We start from the raw sequence: 16,352 nt of genomic DNA on the forward strand, positions 1-16,352 counted from the left end.
ATCCCAAAAATGTTCCATACACACAAAAAGCTTATTTCTCTCTAATGTTGTGCAGAAATATGTTTACATCCCTGTTAGTGAGCATTTCTCCTTTGCCAAGATAATCCATCCACCTGACAGGTGTGGCATATCAAGAAGCTGATTAAACAGCATGATCATTACACAGGTGCACCTTGTGCTGGGGACAATAAAAGGCCACTCTAAAATGTGCAGTTTTGTCACACAACACAATGCCACAGATGTCTCAAGTTTCGAGGTAGCGTGCAATTGGCATGCTGACTGCAGGAATGTCCACCAGAGCTGTTGCCAGATAATTTAATGTTAATTTCTCTACCATAAGCCGCCTCCATTGTTTTAGAGAATTTGGCCATACTTCCAACCGTTCTCACAACCGCAGACCACGTGTATGGTGTCGTGTGGGCGAGCGGTTTGCTGATGTCAACGTTGTGAACCGAGTGCCCCATGGTGGTAGTGGGGTTATGGTATGGGCAGGCATAAGCTATGGATAACGAACACAATTGCATTTTATCAATGGCAATTTGAATGCACAGAGATAGCATTACCACATCCTGAGGCCCATTGTCTTGCCATTCATCTGCCGCCATCACCTTATGTTTCAGCAGGATAATGCACGGCCCCATGTCGCAAGGATTTGTACACAATTCCTGGAAGCTGAAAATGTCAAATTCTTCCATGGCCTGGATACTCACCAGACATGTCACCCACTGAGCATGTTTGGGATGCTCTGGATCGATGTGTACGACAGCATGTTCCAGTTCCCGCCAATATCCAGCAACTTCGCACAGCCATTGAAGAGGAGTGGGACAACATTCCACATGCCACAATCAACAGCCTGATCAACTGTATGCGAAGGAGATGTGTCGTGCTGCATGAGGCAAATGGTGGTCACACCAGATACTGACTGGTTTTCTGATCCACACCCCTACTTTTTTTTTTAATGGTATCTGTGACCAGCAGATGCATATCTGTATTCCCAGTCATGTGAAATCCATAGATTAGGGCCTAGTGAATTAATTTCAATTGACTGATTTCCTTATATGAACTGTAACTCTAAAATCTTTGAAATTGTTGCATATTTCTGTTCAGTATAATTCAGATCCAGGTGGTTATTGCAGTTATTACAGTGTAATAGCTGGTTATTACACTAATTACTCAACTGTAATGTAAATATTGTTTCATTTTGTGTGTAAGCCTACATTTGAAGTCTTGATGTGCTGCTACTGTAGTTCTTCACTAGCGCAACTTTATTGTTCCTTCAACTACAGACAGTCTATGCGAGTGCTTTGAAATGGCGTTGCTCCATCACAAATGTCTGTATTTCTGAGTTGTTTATAGTAACACCAGTGCTCATGTAGTGGTCTTTTAATCTTTTCAAATATTGCAATATACATTTTGGGACTTACACTTCACACCTGGACATAATTTGTTGGGGAAAAAGACAATGCAGTAAGGTCTGTTTTTCAATACTTTGCGCTGCATAATAAGGCCTCATCGATCCTCAGCCTTTCAACCAATTTCGAATGCTTGGCCGGTGGCCTCTGCAGCAACCAGACAATTTAAATCCCGGTAAGAAATTATTTCGGACCGATTTTCTGAACGTACAACTTACTTATAGGTAATTCAATACTATTTACCCCATAAACTAATATCAAATGCAAGATGTTTAGCTAAATATAGACTTATCCACTGTTTAGCTAACGTTACCAGCTAACTTAGCTAACTTAAGTTGCTAAGCTTAGCCAATGTTGTGCTAACAACTAAAAGTTACTGTAGCGAATAAACAACTGGCTTTGTGTGGTCTTGAATTACAACTAACAACGAATAGGTAGCGTTTAACTAATACATATTATTACCAACTTGCTATCTGTCGGTAACGTTCATTTACCTGCGCTTTTCGTTTGTTAGATTGCGTTAGCTAGTTACGTTAGCATAGTTACATGCTAAAAGCCATTGTTAGCCAGGCTGTAGTGTTTACAAATCTAGCTACTATAGTTAGCTAGCTAAGCTGCTAACTGGCTGTTACTTTACCTCCTAGTACTAGTTAGCTAGCTACTTAGCCAGTTATATTTGTCTGATTTCCAATTCAGATGTGAGAGCTGTCAGACATTTTGCAAGACCTACCCCTCCCCATACGTGTATTAGCCAGTTTAGCAGTGTTATTATTAGCTAGCTAACTTTTGTATTGCCTAATCGGGGGCTAGCTTGCTATTCAGACCCACTGCTAGCGAGCCAAGTATAGCAACTTACAGTGAGAAACTTTCAGTCAGTAAAACTACTTAGACTAGCCTATTTTTCTATCTTCAACTTAACACCGACATCCCTGCAGACTGTTTGACAGATATGTTTGTGCTCTCTTCTTCCCCTTTCAACAGGTGCCTAATCATGGCGAATACAATGCACAGTGTGTGACAGCAAGCAGTGGGCTAGGCACCTATTCTCAGTGAAGTGACACACCACAGTTAACCTGTTACTGGCACTGCCCTGTGCTGCTTCAGTACAAACACCATTTGAACTATAGATGTTTTTTCAGAGCTCAATGCAACCGTAAACTAATTCTAATTGCAAACTAGTGTAGTGCTGCCATATTCTCAGAGTAGATTTAAGCCTAACTGTCAGTCAGACGCAGAGCAGTTCTTACACTCACAGTATGGCATCGGTTCCAGTGTACTGCCTGTGTCGCCTGCCCTACGATGTCACACGCTTTATGATCGAGTGTGACATATGTCAAGACTGGTTCCATGGAAGGTAAGTTATATTTCAGTGTCATTGAGCGTTACTACACTGAACAAAAATATAAACACAACATGTAAAGTGTTGGTCCCATGTTTCATGAGCTGCAGTAAAATATCCCAGAAATGTACCATATGCACAAAAAGCTTATTTCTCTCAAATGTTGTGCACAAATTTGTTTACATCCCTGTTAGTGAGCATTTCTCCTTTGCCAAGATAATCCATCCACCTGACAGGTATGGCATATCAAGAAGCTGATTAATCAACATGATCATTACACAGGTGCACTTAGTGCTGGGGACAATAAAAGGCCACTCTAAAATGTGCAGTTTTGTCACACAATGCCACAGATGTCTCAAGTTATGAGGGAGCGTGCAATTGGCATGCTGACTGCAGGAATGTCCACCAGAGCTTTTGCCAGATAATTGAATGTTAATTTCTCTACAATAAGCCACCTCAAACATCGTTTTAGAGAATTTGGCAGAATGACCAACCGGCCTCACAACCACAGACCACGTGTATGGCGTCGTGTGGGCGAGCTGTTTGCGGATGTCAACGTTGTCAACCGAGTGCCCCATGGTGGCGGTGGGGTTATGGTATGGGCAGGCATAAGCTACGGACAACGAACTGAATTGCATTTTATCGATGGCAATTTCAATGCACAAAAGTACCATGACGAGATCCAGAGGCCCATTTTTTTTAAAGGTATCTGTGACCAACAGATGCATATCTGTATTCCCAGTCATGTGAAATCCATATATTAGGGCCTAATGAATTTATTCCAATTGACTGATTTCCTCATATGAACTGTATCTCAGTAAAATCAATGCTGACTGTTTACAGTAGGATATGAGTACATTTTTGTTTGTTTAGTTGTGTTGGAGTGGAGGAGGACAAAGCAGCAGAGATTGACCTGTACCACTGTCCCAACTGTCAGGTCAGCCATGGGCCTTCTGTCAGTAAGTCCCTCTCAGTCTCTTTCAATTAGCTTCCCAGGCTATCTTTTTATATTTCACCCATATTTCAGACCTGTTTGAATCTGAGTACTCTAGGACAGGTTTAGGAAACCCAGGCTCTACAGAAATACACATGCCAATACACATACCAATTCCTCACTTCTGTCTGTTTTATTACCTGGTCTGCCTTTAGTAATACTAGTAGTAGTAATGTAGGCCTAATAGTAGTAGTAATAGTACTGTAGTAGTAGCGTGGTTGTAATGCAAGTCTGTTGTTGTCCCCTGTATGTTCCGCAGTGAGGAAGCGGCGTGGAGGTACCAAGCAGGCTGATGCTGGAGGAAGAGACACTTCTGGTCGACCGGTAAAGACAGGCAGTCCACAGTTTGTCAGAGAGCTACGAAGCCGCACCTTCCCAAGGTAAACCTCCCATATTACATTATGTCTATACATGTTCATTCTCTTCCACACTGTCTCTATATCTAGCATGAACATTCACCTAAAACGACCCCCTCGCAGAGAAAGAACCCAACCTGACACCTACAATGTAAATGATTTCATGCGTAGAGCCTTCTGCTTGAGTCCATACAGTATAGTGTCTCAACTAGCTGAGTGGTCCACAATATGGCTTTTAAATCTGCATTTTGTTTTGTCAGATAATGTATCATGTGGTGTGGCACTTTAATAATTTTCTCTACCTTTACAGTTCTGACCTGGTTCCCTCCATAGAAGTCGAATTTTGCATCATAATACCATATCAGCCATATTGAGTGTACTGTCATATTGCAGCAGTCTGGGACACTTATTCTATTTCTATGTGCCCCTCACTATTTTCCAATCTCTCTTTGTATGTCAGTGCTGATGAGGTATTGTTAAAGCCGTCGGGGGCCCAGCTGACAGTGGAGTTCCTGGAGGAGCGCTCATTCAGTGTTCCTGTCATGGTCCTCAGGAGGGACGGCCTGGGCATGAACCTGCCCCCGGGGAACTTTGGAGTAAACGACGTAGAGCACTACATCGGTAAACCTCTCCGTAAAATAACGGCTATTTTGCTTTTACATGCAATTATTGTGATACAGTGAGGGAAAAAAGTATTTGATCCCCTGCTGATTTTGTACGTTTGCCCACTGACAAAGACATGATCAGTCTATCATTTTAATGGTAGGTTTATTTGAACAGTGAGAGACAGAATAACAACAACAAAAATCCAGAAAAACGCATGTCAAAAATGTTATAAATTGATTTGCATTTTAATGAGGGAAATAAGTATTTGACCCCTCTGCAAAACATGACTTAGTACTTGGTGGCAAAACCCTTGTTGGCAATCACAGAGGTCAGACGTTTCTTGTAGTTGGCCACCAGGTTTGCACACATCTCAGGAGGGATTTTGTCTCACTCTTTGCAGATCTTCTCCAAGTCATTAAGGTTTCGAGCCTGACGTTTGGCAACTCGAACCTTCAGCTCCCTCCACAGATTTTCTATGGGATTAAGGTCTGGAGACTGGCTAGGCCACACCAGGACCTTAATGTGCTTCTTCTTGAGCCACTCCTTTGTTGCCTTGGCCGTGTGTTTTGGGTCATTGTCATGCTGGAATACCCATCCACGACCCATTTTCAATGCCCTGGCTGAGGGAAGGAGGTTCTCACCCAAGATTTGACGGTACATGGCCCCGTCCATCGTCCCTTTGATGCGGTGAAGTTGTCCAGTCCCCTTAGCAGAAAAACACCCCCAAAGCATAATGTTTCCACCTCCATGTTTGACGGTGGGGATGGTGTTATTGGGATCATAGGCAGCATTCCTCCTCCTCCAAACACGGCGAGTTGAGTTGATGTCAAAGAGCTCCATTTTGGTCTCATCTGACCACAACACTTTCACCTAGTTCTTCTCTGAATCATTCAGATGTTCATTGGCAAACTTCAGACGGGCCTGTATATGTGCTTTCTTGAGCAGGGGGACCTTGCGGGCGCTGCAGGATTTCAGTCCTTCACGGCATAGTGTGCTACCAATTGTTTTATTGGTGACTATGGTCCCAGCTGCCTTGAGATCATTGACAAGATCCTCCCGTGTAGTTCTGGGCTGATTCCTCACCGTTCTCATGACCATTGCAACTCCACAAGGTGAGATCTTGCATGGAGCCCCAGGCCGAGGGAGATTGACAGTTATTTTGTGTTTCTTACATTTGCGAATAATCGCACCAACTGTTGTCACCTTCTCACCAAGCTGCTTGGCGATGGTCTTGTAGCCCATTCCAGCCTTGTGTAGGTCTACAATCTTGTCCCTGACATCCTTGGAGAGCTCTTTGGTCTTGGCCATGGTGGAGAGTTTGGAATCTGATTGATTGATTGCTTCTGTGGACAGGTGTCTTTTATACAGGTAACAAGCTGAGATTAGGAGCACTCCCTTTAAGAGTGTGCTCCTAATCTCAGCTCGTTACCTGTATAAAAGACACCTGGGAGCCAGAAATCTTTCTGATTGAGAGGGGGTCAAATACATTTTTGACATGCGTTTTTCAGGATGTTTTTGTTGTTATTCTGTCTCTCACTCTTCAAATAAACCTACCATTAACATTATAGACTGATCATTTCTTTGTCAGTGGGCAAACGTACAAAATCAGCAGGGGATCAAATAGTTTTTTCCCTCACTGTATGTGGTTGTTTTCCCCATATAATTAAATAGAACACTGATTTATATGTTGTCTTCTATGGTACCTTTTTAGAGTTGAATGCACTGACTCTAAGTCTCCCTAGATAAGGGCATCTGCTCAATGATCAAAATGTCAATGTAAACCTGCCACTCCACATACAGTACAAGGCTCTGTCATACCTGCTCTTTAACTAGTTACGTCTCAACTTGACATTCCATTACCATAAGAGATGTCACCTAGTGTAACCTACTGTAGGTTACCAGAGTAACCTACTGTATTATCTCACACAACAAGACCTCGTGAAGTTGAGATGTTGTATATGATCATGGTGCAGGAATAAAGCACTGTCTGGGGAGCAGCAAGATGTGTGTGTTTGTTGATTGTGTGTTGTCTGTAGGTCCGGACAGGGAGATTGATGTGATTGACGTGTGTCGCCAAGCTGACCTGAAGATGCGCCTAGGGGATTTTGTAGAGTACTACAACAGCCCCAACAGAGACAGAGTCCTCAACGTCATCAGCCTAGAGTTCTCTGAGACCAGGTACACTGCTTGTTCTTGTGTCAATTCAGTCCACTCATTTGTTGGGATTGCTCTCTAGGGGTCTTCCTTGTCACCAGTACATAATTTGGTTGAACAAAAGTTACGTTTTGCCAGAGCCATACAGAGAAAGAGACAGTATATGGCTCTGTATAATATATTTTTTTGCAGAATAAAGTTATGTAAGTACTGTTGTTGCAGTTGTATAAAATACTAGAATACTTGGACTGAATTTGGTGTTTAATTATACAAAATGTCAATTTTCTGTCACAGGCTGTCAAATTTGGTGGAGACTCCAAAGATAGTGAGGAAGCTGTCGTGGGTGGAGAACCTGTGGCCTGAGGAGTCAGTGTTTGAGCGGCCCAACGTCCAGAAGTACTGCCTCATGGGGGTCAAGGACAGCTACACAGACTTCCACATCGACTTTGGAGGTACCTCTGTCTGGTACCATGTTCTACGGGTAAGAAGAGGGCAGTTATGGGACATATTTGGGACAGATTGTGGAAAGGGACTGTTGGAACTGGGCATTCTTCCTGCTGTGCTGACATGCATAATTGGAGCGTTATACACTAGGAGGCTTATGAGAGATATAACATTTGAATGTATGATATCCATGCCTGCCTTTACCTTGTTCATCATTGTAATGCTGTGTCTGCCTGACGAATGAAAATGATTTCTCCTTTTAACTCTTCCACTTTTACGTTGCTGTGGAAACGGAAAGGTTGATTAATGAGCACTGTCGCTGTTAGATAAATGTCTATGTGTGTCTCAGGGTGAGAAGATCTTCTACCTGATCTCCCCCACACCAGCCAACCTTGCCTTGTTTGAGCGCTGGAGCTCCTCGTCCAATCAGAACGAGATGTTCTTCGGGGACCAGGTGGACATGTGCTACAAGTGCTCCGTCAAACAGGGGAACACACTATTCATCCCAACAGGTATTCACCCTCTTCATTTACCCAGGTATTCAACAAAGTGCGGTCAGATGTTATAGTTTAATCTTCTGTAGAGGGACTAGTGCTGTGACAGGCCTGTTATTTCTTCTGGTGATGTGTTTTACATACAGTGCATTCCTGGTGGAGTGTGTCAGAACTTAGTATATTATGTGTGATTGTTCTACATGCATATATGAATAGTATTTTACCTGTATATGTCTGACTTGTTCACATGTACCTGTGTGTCTCTCTCTCAGGATGGATCCACGCTGTACTGACTCCTGTGGACTGCGTGGCTTTTGGAGGGAATTTCCTACACAGTCTCAACATTGACATGCAGCTCCGGTAAGTCCCTTCACGCCTGCCTCCTCCTAAAACGTGAGTCACATCACTTGCAGTACTCAGTTCATCTGAACTGATCATAGCAACCTCTCTCTACCATTCATAACTACAATGCCATTTTGAAAATGGCTCATTCAATACATTTCCATTACCATTGTACTATACATTCCAATTACCAAATGTTTATAACCATTCATTTTACATATACATTTTAGTCATTTTAACAGTTAGTGACTGCATAATTTTTTTTTCATACTGGCCCCCCGTGGGAATCGAACCCACAACCCTGGCGTTGCAAGCACCATGCTCTACCAACTGAACACCCTGTGTTCTGTCTTCTTTCCCCATCAGGGCATATGAAATAGAGAAGAGGTTGAGTACAGCCGACCTGTTCAGTTTCCCAAACTTTGAGACGGTGTGCTGGTATGTTGGCAAGCACCTGCTTGACACATTCAGAGGTGAGGCGCTTCATCATAAACCATGCTTTTTCCCTCTGCTCTCTAATGAACTGCATTTCTTTGGGCAATGTTTGTCAAGAACCTTGATAACTTCTATGTTGGTCTACGTTGCAGGTCTGAGAGAGAACCGCAGACACCCTGCTACCTACCTGGTCCACGGAGCCAAGGCCCTCAACAACGCTTTCCGCACCTGGACACGCAAAGAGGTAGCTCTTTACTGTAGGCCCCCTTATGTATGCATTCCCCGTGCCCAAGAACACCAAGGTAACCTGCCTAAATGACTACTGACCCGTAGCACTCACATCTGTAGCCATGAAGTGCTTTGAAAGGTTGGTCATGGCTCACATCAACACCATTATCCCAGAAACCCTAGACCCACTCCAATTTGGATATCGCCCCAACAGATCCACAGATGATGCAATCTCTATTGCACTCCACACTGCCCTTTCACACCTGGACAAAAGGAACACCTATGTGAGAATGCTATTCATTGACTACAGCTCAGCGTTCAACACCATAGTGCCCTCAAAGCTCATCACTAAGCTAAGGACCCTGGGACTAAACACCTCCCTCTGCAACTGGATCCTGGACTTCCTGACGGGCCGCCCCCAGGTGGTAAGGGTAGGTAACAACACATCCGCCACGCTGATCCTCAACACGGGGGCCCCTCAGGGGTGCGTGCTCAGTCCCCTCCTGTACTCCCTGTTCACTCATGACTGAATGGGCAGGCACGACTACAACACCATCATTAAGTTTGCCGATGACACAACAGTGGTAGGCCTGATCACCGACAACGACGAGACAGCCTAAAGGGAGGAGGTCAGAGACCTGGCCGTGTGGTGCCAGGACAACAACCTCTCCCAACGTGATCAAGACAAAGGAGATGATTGTGGACTACAGGAAAAAGAAGAGGACCGAGCACGCCCCCATTCTCATCGAAGCGGCTGTAGTGGAGCAGGTTGAGAGCCTTAAGTTCCTTGGTGTCCACATCACCAACAAACTAACATGGTCCAAGCACACCAAGACAGTCGTGAAGAGAGCGCAACAAAGCCTATTCCCCCTCAGGAGACTGAAAATATTTGGCATGGGTCCTCAGATCCTCAAAAGGTTCTACAGCTGCACCATCGAGAGCATCCTGACTGGTTGCATCACCGCCTGGTATGGCAACTGCTCGGCCTCCGACCGCAAGGCACTACAGAGGGTAGTGCGTACGGCCCAGTACATCACTGGGGCCAAGCTTCCTGCCATCCAGGACCTCTACTCCAGGCGGTGTCAGAGGAATGCCCTCAAAATTGTCAAAGACTCCAGCCACCCTAGTCATAGACTGTTCTCTTTGCTACCGCACAGCAAGTGGTACCGGAGCGCCAAATCTAGGTCCAAGAGGCCTCTAAACAGCTTCTACCCCCAAGCCATAAGACTCCTGAACATCTAATCAAATGGCTACCCAGACTATTTGCATTGTCCCCCCCACCCCTATTTTACGCTGCTGCTACTCTCTGTTTATAATCTATGCATAGTCACTTTAATAACTCTACCTACGTGTACATATTACCCCAATTACATCGACTAACCGGTGCCCCCGCACATTGACTCGGTATCGGTACCCCCTGCATATAGCCTCACAATTGTTATTTTTACTGCTGCTCTTTAATTTTTTGTAACTTTTATTTCGTATTATTTTATATTGTATTTTTTAGTGATTTTTTTTGGTATTCTTTCTTAAAACTGCATTGTTGGTTAAGGGCTTTTAAGTAAGCATTTCACTGTAAGGTCTACACCTGTTGTATTCGGTGCATGTGACAAATACAAATTGATTTGATTTCATCAAGCCTTTATAGCAGCCACTGAAGACATAACATCCGTCATAGGCAGTCATAATGAACAATGGCATAAGATATCAGGAAGCTAGTTATAATGGGCGCTATAGTCCTTTGTGTCTTATTGTGATGTTATGTTTTTGTCCTCCCACCAGTCGCTGACTGACCACGAGGTGGAGATTCCAGAGACCATTAAGACTCAGCAGCTGGTCAAGGACCTGGCCAAGGAGATACGACTGGTGGAGGTAAGCCGGCCTGGGGAGGTGGAGACACTTTATCTGACAACATTTCATAGAGTACACTGACTGAGGCAAACCGAGCCAAGCTACTGGACTGGCCTGGTTGTTCATCCACCATAATATCTGAGCCAGCACAGTTCAGGTCGCCACTATAGTGAGTCCATATCAGGCATATGAGTGTGTATGAAATAATTTCAGTCTGGCTTACTGAGAGTACTCTGTCCTCTCCTCTCTGCCACCCAAGGACATCTTCCAGCAAGGCCGTCCTGCGGCTCCTTTCACCTCTACACAGGGCTTCCCCTCGCCCCTCCCCAAAGCCTCCCCTCTAGCCATCTCCCAGAGCCCTGGCCGCCCCCCGGGGAAGAAGAGAGGCCCCAAACCCAAGGATGTGTCCCCCAGCCCCAAAAAGAAGGGCCAAAAGGGTTTAATGAAAGAGGCAGGAGAGCTGGACCTCCTGGAGATCCACACCAAACACACACTGAAGAAATGCCAATCTGGTAACAAGAAAAACAAGAACAAGGTATGTCTGTTCAATTGGTGATTGATGTGCATTGTAAATGAAATGGTCCTTTTACCTAAAACATTTCCCTCTGGTACAAATAAAGTTGTAGTTTGATTCAGCTCTGAACCTGAGTACAGTGTTTGTTTGCATGGAGTTGTGATGCTAATGGTTGCTTGTGATTTCTTTCCATCTCCAGTTTGAGCTACCCTTGGAGGAGTTTGCAGGGAAAATGAGCAAGAGCAAATTGAAGCTAGTGCTGACCAATGGCAAAATACAGGGGTAAGACTGGGATGTCAGGAGACCTCTTGTTCTTTATCTCTTATCACATTATTTTGACATTGTGTCATCAACACATTCATATATGTTTCTTTCTTTCTGACCACAGGAGGAAGGGTGGTCGTTCAGGCAGCAGTAACTGTGCCGGCCGTGCCCCGCACTTCCAGCACCATGCTATGGGAGGGTCTGCCCTGTCAGACTTTGAGACAGAGGACGAGCTACAGATTGACGAGACACCTCCTCCACGACGCAAGGCTGGGGGATCCAGCAAGAAGAAACTTAGTGGTAAGAGAGAGAAAGACCCCTGCCTTTTCTACATGATATAGTATAAATGGAAATATAAACTCAGCAAAAAAAGAAACGTCCTCTCACTGTCAACTGCATTTATTTTCAGCAAACTTAACATGTGCAAATATTTGTGTGAAAATAATAAGATTCAACAACTGAGACATAAACTGAACAAGTTCCACAGACATGTGACTAACATAAATTGAATAATGTGTCCCTGAACAAAGGGGGAGTCAAAATCAAAAGTAACAGTCAGTATCTGGTGTGGCCACCAGCTGCATTAAGTACTGCAGTGCATCTCCTCCTCATGGACTGCACCATATTTGCCAGTTCTTGCTGTGAGATGTTACCCCACTCTTCCACCAAGGCACCTGCAAGTTCCCTGACATTTCTGGGGGGAATGGCCCTAGCCCTCACCCTCCGATCCAACAGGTCCCAGACGTGCTCAATGGGATTGAGATCCGGGCTCTTCGCTGGCCATGGCAGAACACTGACATTCCTGTCTTGCAGGAAATCACGCACAGAACGAGCAGTATGGCTGGTGGCATTGTCATGCTGGAGGGTCATGTCAGAATGAGCCTGCAGGAAGGGTACCACATGAGGGAGGAGGATGTCTTCCCTGTAACGCACAGCGTTGAGATTGCCTGCAATGACAACAAGCTCAGTCCGATAATGCTGTGACACACCGCCCCAGACCATGATGGACCCTCCATCTCCAAATCGATCTCGCTCCAGAGTACAGGCCTCGGTGTAACGCTCATTCCTTCGACGATAAACGCGAATCCGACCATCACCCCTGGTGAGACAAAACCGCGACTCGTCAGTGAAGAGCACTTTTTGCCAGTCCTGTCTGGTCCAGCGACGGTGGGTTTGTGCCCATAGGCGACGTTGTTGCCGGTGATGTCTGGTGAGGACCTGCCTTACAACAGGCCTACAAGCCCTCAGTCCAGCCACTTTCAGCCTATTGCGGACAGTCTGAGCACTGATGGAGGGATTGTGTGTTCCTGGTGTAACTCGGGCAGTTGTTGTTGCCATCCTGTACCTGTCCCGCAGGTGTGATGTTCAGATGTACCGATCCTGTGTAGGTGCTGTTACACGTGGTCTGCCACTGCGAGGACAATCAGCTGTCCGTCCTGTCTCCCTGTAGCGCTGTCTTAGGCGTCTCACAGTACGGACATTGCAATTTATTGCCCTGGCCACACCTGCAGTCCTCATGCCTCCTTGCAGCATGCCTAAGGCACATTCACGCAGATGAGCAGGGACCTTGGGCATCTTTCTTTTGGTGTTTTTCAGAGTCAGTAGAAAGGCCTCTTTAGTGTCCTATGTTTTCATAACTGTGACCTTAATTGCCTACTGTCTGTAAGCTGTTAGTGTCTTAACGACCGTTCCACAGGTGCATGTTCATTAATTGTTTATGGTTCATTGAACAAGCATGGGAAACAGTGTTTAAACCCTTTACAATGAAGATCTGTGAAGTTATTTGGATTTTTACGAATAATCTTTGAAAGACTGGGTCCTGAAAAAGGGCAGTTTCTTTTTTTGCTGAGTTTACTTAGAGAGCACTTATTTCGTGATAGCATTACTAAGCAATAAAATATGTTTTCTGATCTTGTTGGGGCGTTCGGTTAAGCCTTCTGAGCCTTTAGGCTAAATCGATATGAAAGCAATACAAAACCTTTTTAGGAGTCCTTTGGGAGTGACGTAATCTGTCTGGGGCAGGTTTGGTCGGTTGGTGGAGCAAGGAACAAACTATAAACTTGTGTATGTATGCCTGGATCGTTTTCCATCAGGGCACATGTTGTAACAAAACCTTTTGCTAAGGAAAACGTAAAAATGTAGCATTTCTTATAGTTCCTCCCCCTTTCACACAGTTTTGAATAGTATTCTTCCATTTTGTGCCTACTGAACATGACCCTGTTTCCGTCAGGTCTTCCTAGGAAGCTGCCGAGGGCCAAGCCATGCTCTGACCCCAATCGCATCAGAGAACCAGGAGAGGTGGACTTCGACATTGAGGAGGACTACACCACAGATGAGGAGGAGACCATGACTGTCCATGGAGTGAAGGGTGGAGCAGGGGGAATCCTGGACCTGCTGAAAGCCAGCAAACAGGTGGCAGGGCTGGACTCTGCACTCAGGTAGGGCCTGACTGACACTTCTGGACATTTCAGCAACCTCAATCATATAGTTTTATTCTCAATACCAGCCCTCTGCAACTTGTGTTCAGATATTCTGAGCAGTCAGATTACCACGTATTGTCTTATCTATTTGAACTCAAGTCAATCATTCGAAAAATGTATTGGCATTCTGCCTTGGCATCAGATTGCCAATGGAAAAATGTATACAAAATGGGAGCCAATGAAGTTGGGAGGATGAATGTTTCACTCGCTGCCTTCATTAACAGAAAAGATAACCTCTGTTAACTTGCTTAATATAAATATATCTCCTCTACATTTTAGTGCTGTTTGGGTGGTAATCATCTCTTGTCCTCCCTCTCCACCCTCCAGTGAGGAAGCCCCATCCTCTCCCAGCACGCGAGATGCCATCCAGGGCATGCTCTCCATGGCCAACCCTCCCTCCTCTTCCTCCTCCTCCTCTTCCTCCTCTTCCTCCCCTCGGTCTGTCTCCGGAGGTCTTTCTGAGGGCCTGGGCGTGGTCAAAGAGAAAGGAGGGCGGGCCGTGTGGGTGACAGGAGCCAATAAGAGCAGAGGGGGAGGAGCCTCCAAAGAGAAGACGATGTTCCAACGCCCTGGGAAACGGCCTGTCAAGCGGCCGGCCCGTCACCTTAGCGACGAGGACAGCCCAGATGAGCAGGAGACTCTTGGCACCTGTTTTAAAGACGCCGAGTATGGTGAGTCAGAGGAAGAGTCTCAATTGAGATTCTCCCATAGGCTGTGTGCGTCCCAAATGGCACCCTATTCCCTATATAGTGCACTACTTCTGACCAGGTGAGTCATTGGAGGAAAGAACACAAGAACACACCCCTGGCCTGGCTATTGCTCAGAGACTACTCCCCTCGCCCTGGCCGAATTAGTTTTGGAGTGGTCTCAAATATGCACCCTCCGCCAAACTGGTTCCTCAGGCGAGCTAAAACTAACAATCAGAGAGGGGGCTTATCATTGTGGCCCAGGTGGCACAAAATAATCAAAGGTCTGACTGCACGGAGATGCTTGGGAAAATGTTTCGTGTCTCAGGTGAAGAGGGCGGATCTGATCTCCATCACCTAGGACTTGACATAGATTAAATAGATTAATCAAATTTCACATTGTTGTCAATTTTTGCTCAATCTTGCATGCTTTCTCAAACAGCTGGAACTGTATATGCATTCGTATATGCATTCGTAAATCAGGTCCTTTCTTGAGTTGGGCTCTGGGATGTAACAACCGTTGAGCATCTGATTTTATGGTTGATTGTGGAGGAAAGGGGTTGGGTGTGTTAGAGTATGTGCGTGTGTGTTTATCCCACATCTGTTGCAAGGGGGGTAAGGATGTTAGGGAGAATATAGGATGAACCACAATAACTGTTTGCTAAAATAATAATTGCTTGTCAAAAATGTGATGTAATACAATAGCAATCTGGGTTATAGGTTAAAATCCTACGCATGAACTGCCGACATTATTACGCATATGAATTGATAATGCTGGAAAATAAGATATGCAAGATATTTGAATAGATATATATTTATAAATAGCTATATATATATATATATATATATATATATATATAAACAGTTGAAGTCGGAAGTTTACATACTCTTAGGTTGGAGTCATTAAAACTCCAACCTAAGTTTTGGCAAGTCGGTTAGGACATCTACTTTGTGGACGACACAAGTAATTTTTCCAACAATTGTTTACAGACAGATTATTTCACTTATAATTCACTGTATCACAATTCCAGTGGGTCAGAAGTTTACATACACTAAGTTGACTGTGCCTTTAAACAGCTTGGAAAATAGAAGCTTCTGATAGGCTAATTGACATCATTTGAGTCAATTGGAGGTGTACCTGTGGATGTATTTCAAGGCCTACCTTCAAACTCAGTGCCTCTTTGCTTGACATCATGGGAAAATGTAGACCTCCACAAGTCTGGTTCATCCTTGGGAGCAATTTCCAAACGCCTGAAGGTACCACGTTCATCTGTACAAACAATAGTACGCAAGTATAAACACCATGGGACCACGCAGCCGTCATACCGCTCAGGAAGGAGACGCGTTCTGTTTCCTAGAGATGAACGTACTTTGGTGCGAAAAGTGCAAATCAATCCCAGAACAACAGCAAAGGACCTTGTGAAGATGCTGGAGGAAACCGGTACAAAAGTATCAATGTCCACAGTAAAACAAGTCCTATATCGACATAACCTGAAAGGCCGCTCAGCAAGGAAGAAGCCACTGCTCCAAAACCGCCATAAAAAAGACAGACTACGGTTTGCAACTGCACATGGGGACAAAGATCGTACTTTTTGGAGAAATGTCCTCTGGTCTGATGAAACTTAAGTAGAACTTAATGGCCATAATGACCATTGTTTTGTTTGGAGGAAAAAGGGGGTTGCTTGCAAGCCGAAGAACACCATCCCAACCGTGAAGCACGGGGGTGGCAGCATCATGCTGTGGGGGTGCTTTT

The 16,352-nt window shown here is 44.9% G+C and overlaps 1 protein-coding gene across 1 annotated transcript in view; it reads left to right on the top strand.

Annotated features, from left to right (window-relative positions):
• Positions 1-1,301: 1,301 nt before the first annotated feature.
• The window catches only part of LOC121545881 (histone lysine demethylase PHF8-like), a 29,165-nt gene continuing 14,114 nt past the window's right edge, over positions 1,302-16,352 (top strand). Inside the window, exons 1-17 of the mRNA XM_041856770.2 lie at positions 1,302-1,587; positions 2,394-2,766; positions 3,625-3,710; positions 4,005-4,125; positions 4,562-4,722; positions 6,744-6,885; positions 7,156-7,342; positions 7,655-7,817; positions 8,072-8,159; positions 8,508-8,614; positions 8,729-8,820; positions 10,587-10,676; positions 10,915-11,190; positions 11,369-11,451; positions 11,558-11,733; positions 13,664-13,871; positions 14,241-14,584. Of these exons, the coding sequence (XP_041712704.2) occupies positions 2,669-2,766; positions 3,625-3,710; positions 4,005-4,125; positions 4,562-4,722; positions 6,744-6,885; positions 7,156-7,342; positions 7,655-7,817; positions 8,072-8,159; positions 8,508-8,614; positions 8,729-8,820; positions 10,587-10,676; positions 10,915-11,190; positions 11,369-11,451; positions 11,558-11,733; positions 13,664-13,871; positions 14,241-14,584 (2,422 nt within the window). The 5' untranslated portion in view covers positions 1,302-1,587; positions 2,394-2,668. The remainder of the gene's footprint in view (positions 1,588-2,393; positions 2,767-3,624; positions 3,711-4,004; positions 4,126-4,561; positions 4,723-6,743; positions 6,886-7,155; positions 7,343-7,654; positions 7,818-8,071; positions 8,160-8,507; positions 8,615-8,728; positions 8,821-10,586; positions 10,677-10,914; positions 11,191-11,368; positions 11,452-11,557; positions 11,734-13,663; positions 13,872-14,240; positions 14,585-16,352) is intronic.

Source organism: Coregonus clupeaformis, chromosome 30 (assembly GCF_020615455.1).
Source record: "Coregonus clupeaformis isolate EN_2021a chromosome 30, ASM2061545v1, whole genome shotgun sequence".
Lineage (NCBI taxonomy): Eukaryota > Metazoa > Chordata > Actinopteri > Salmoniformes > Salmonidae > Coregonus > Coregonus clupeaformis.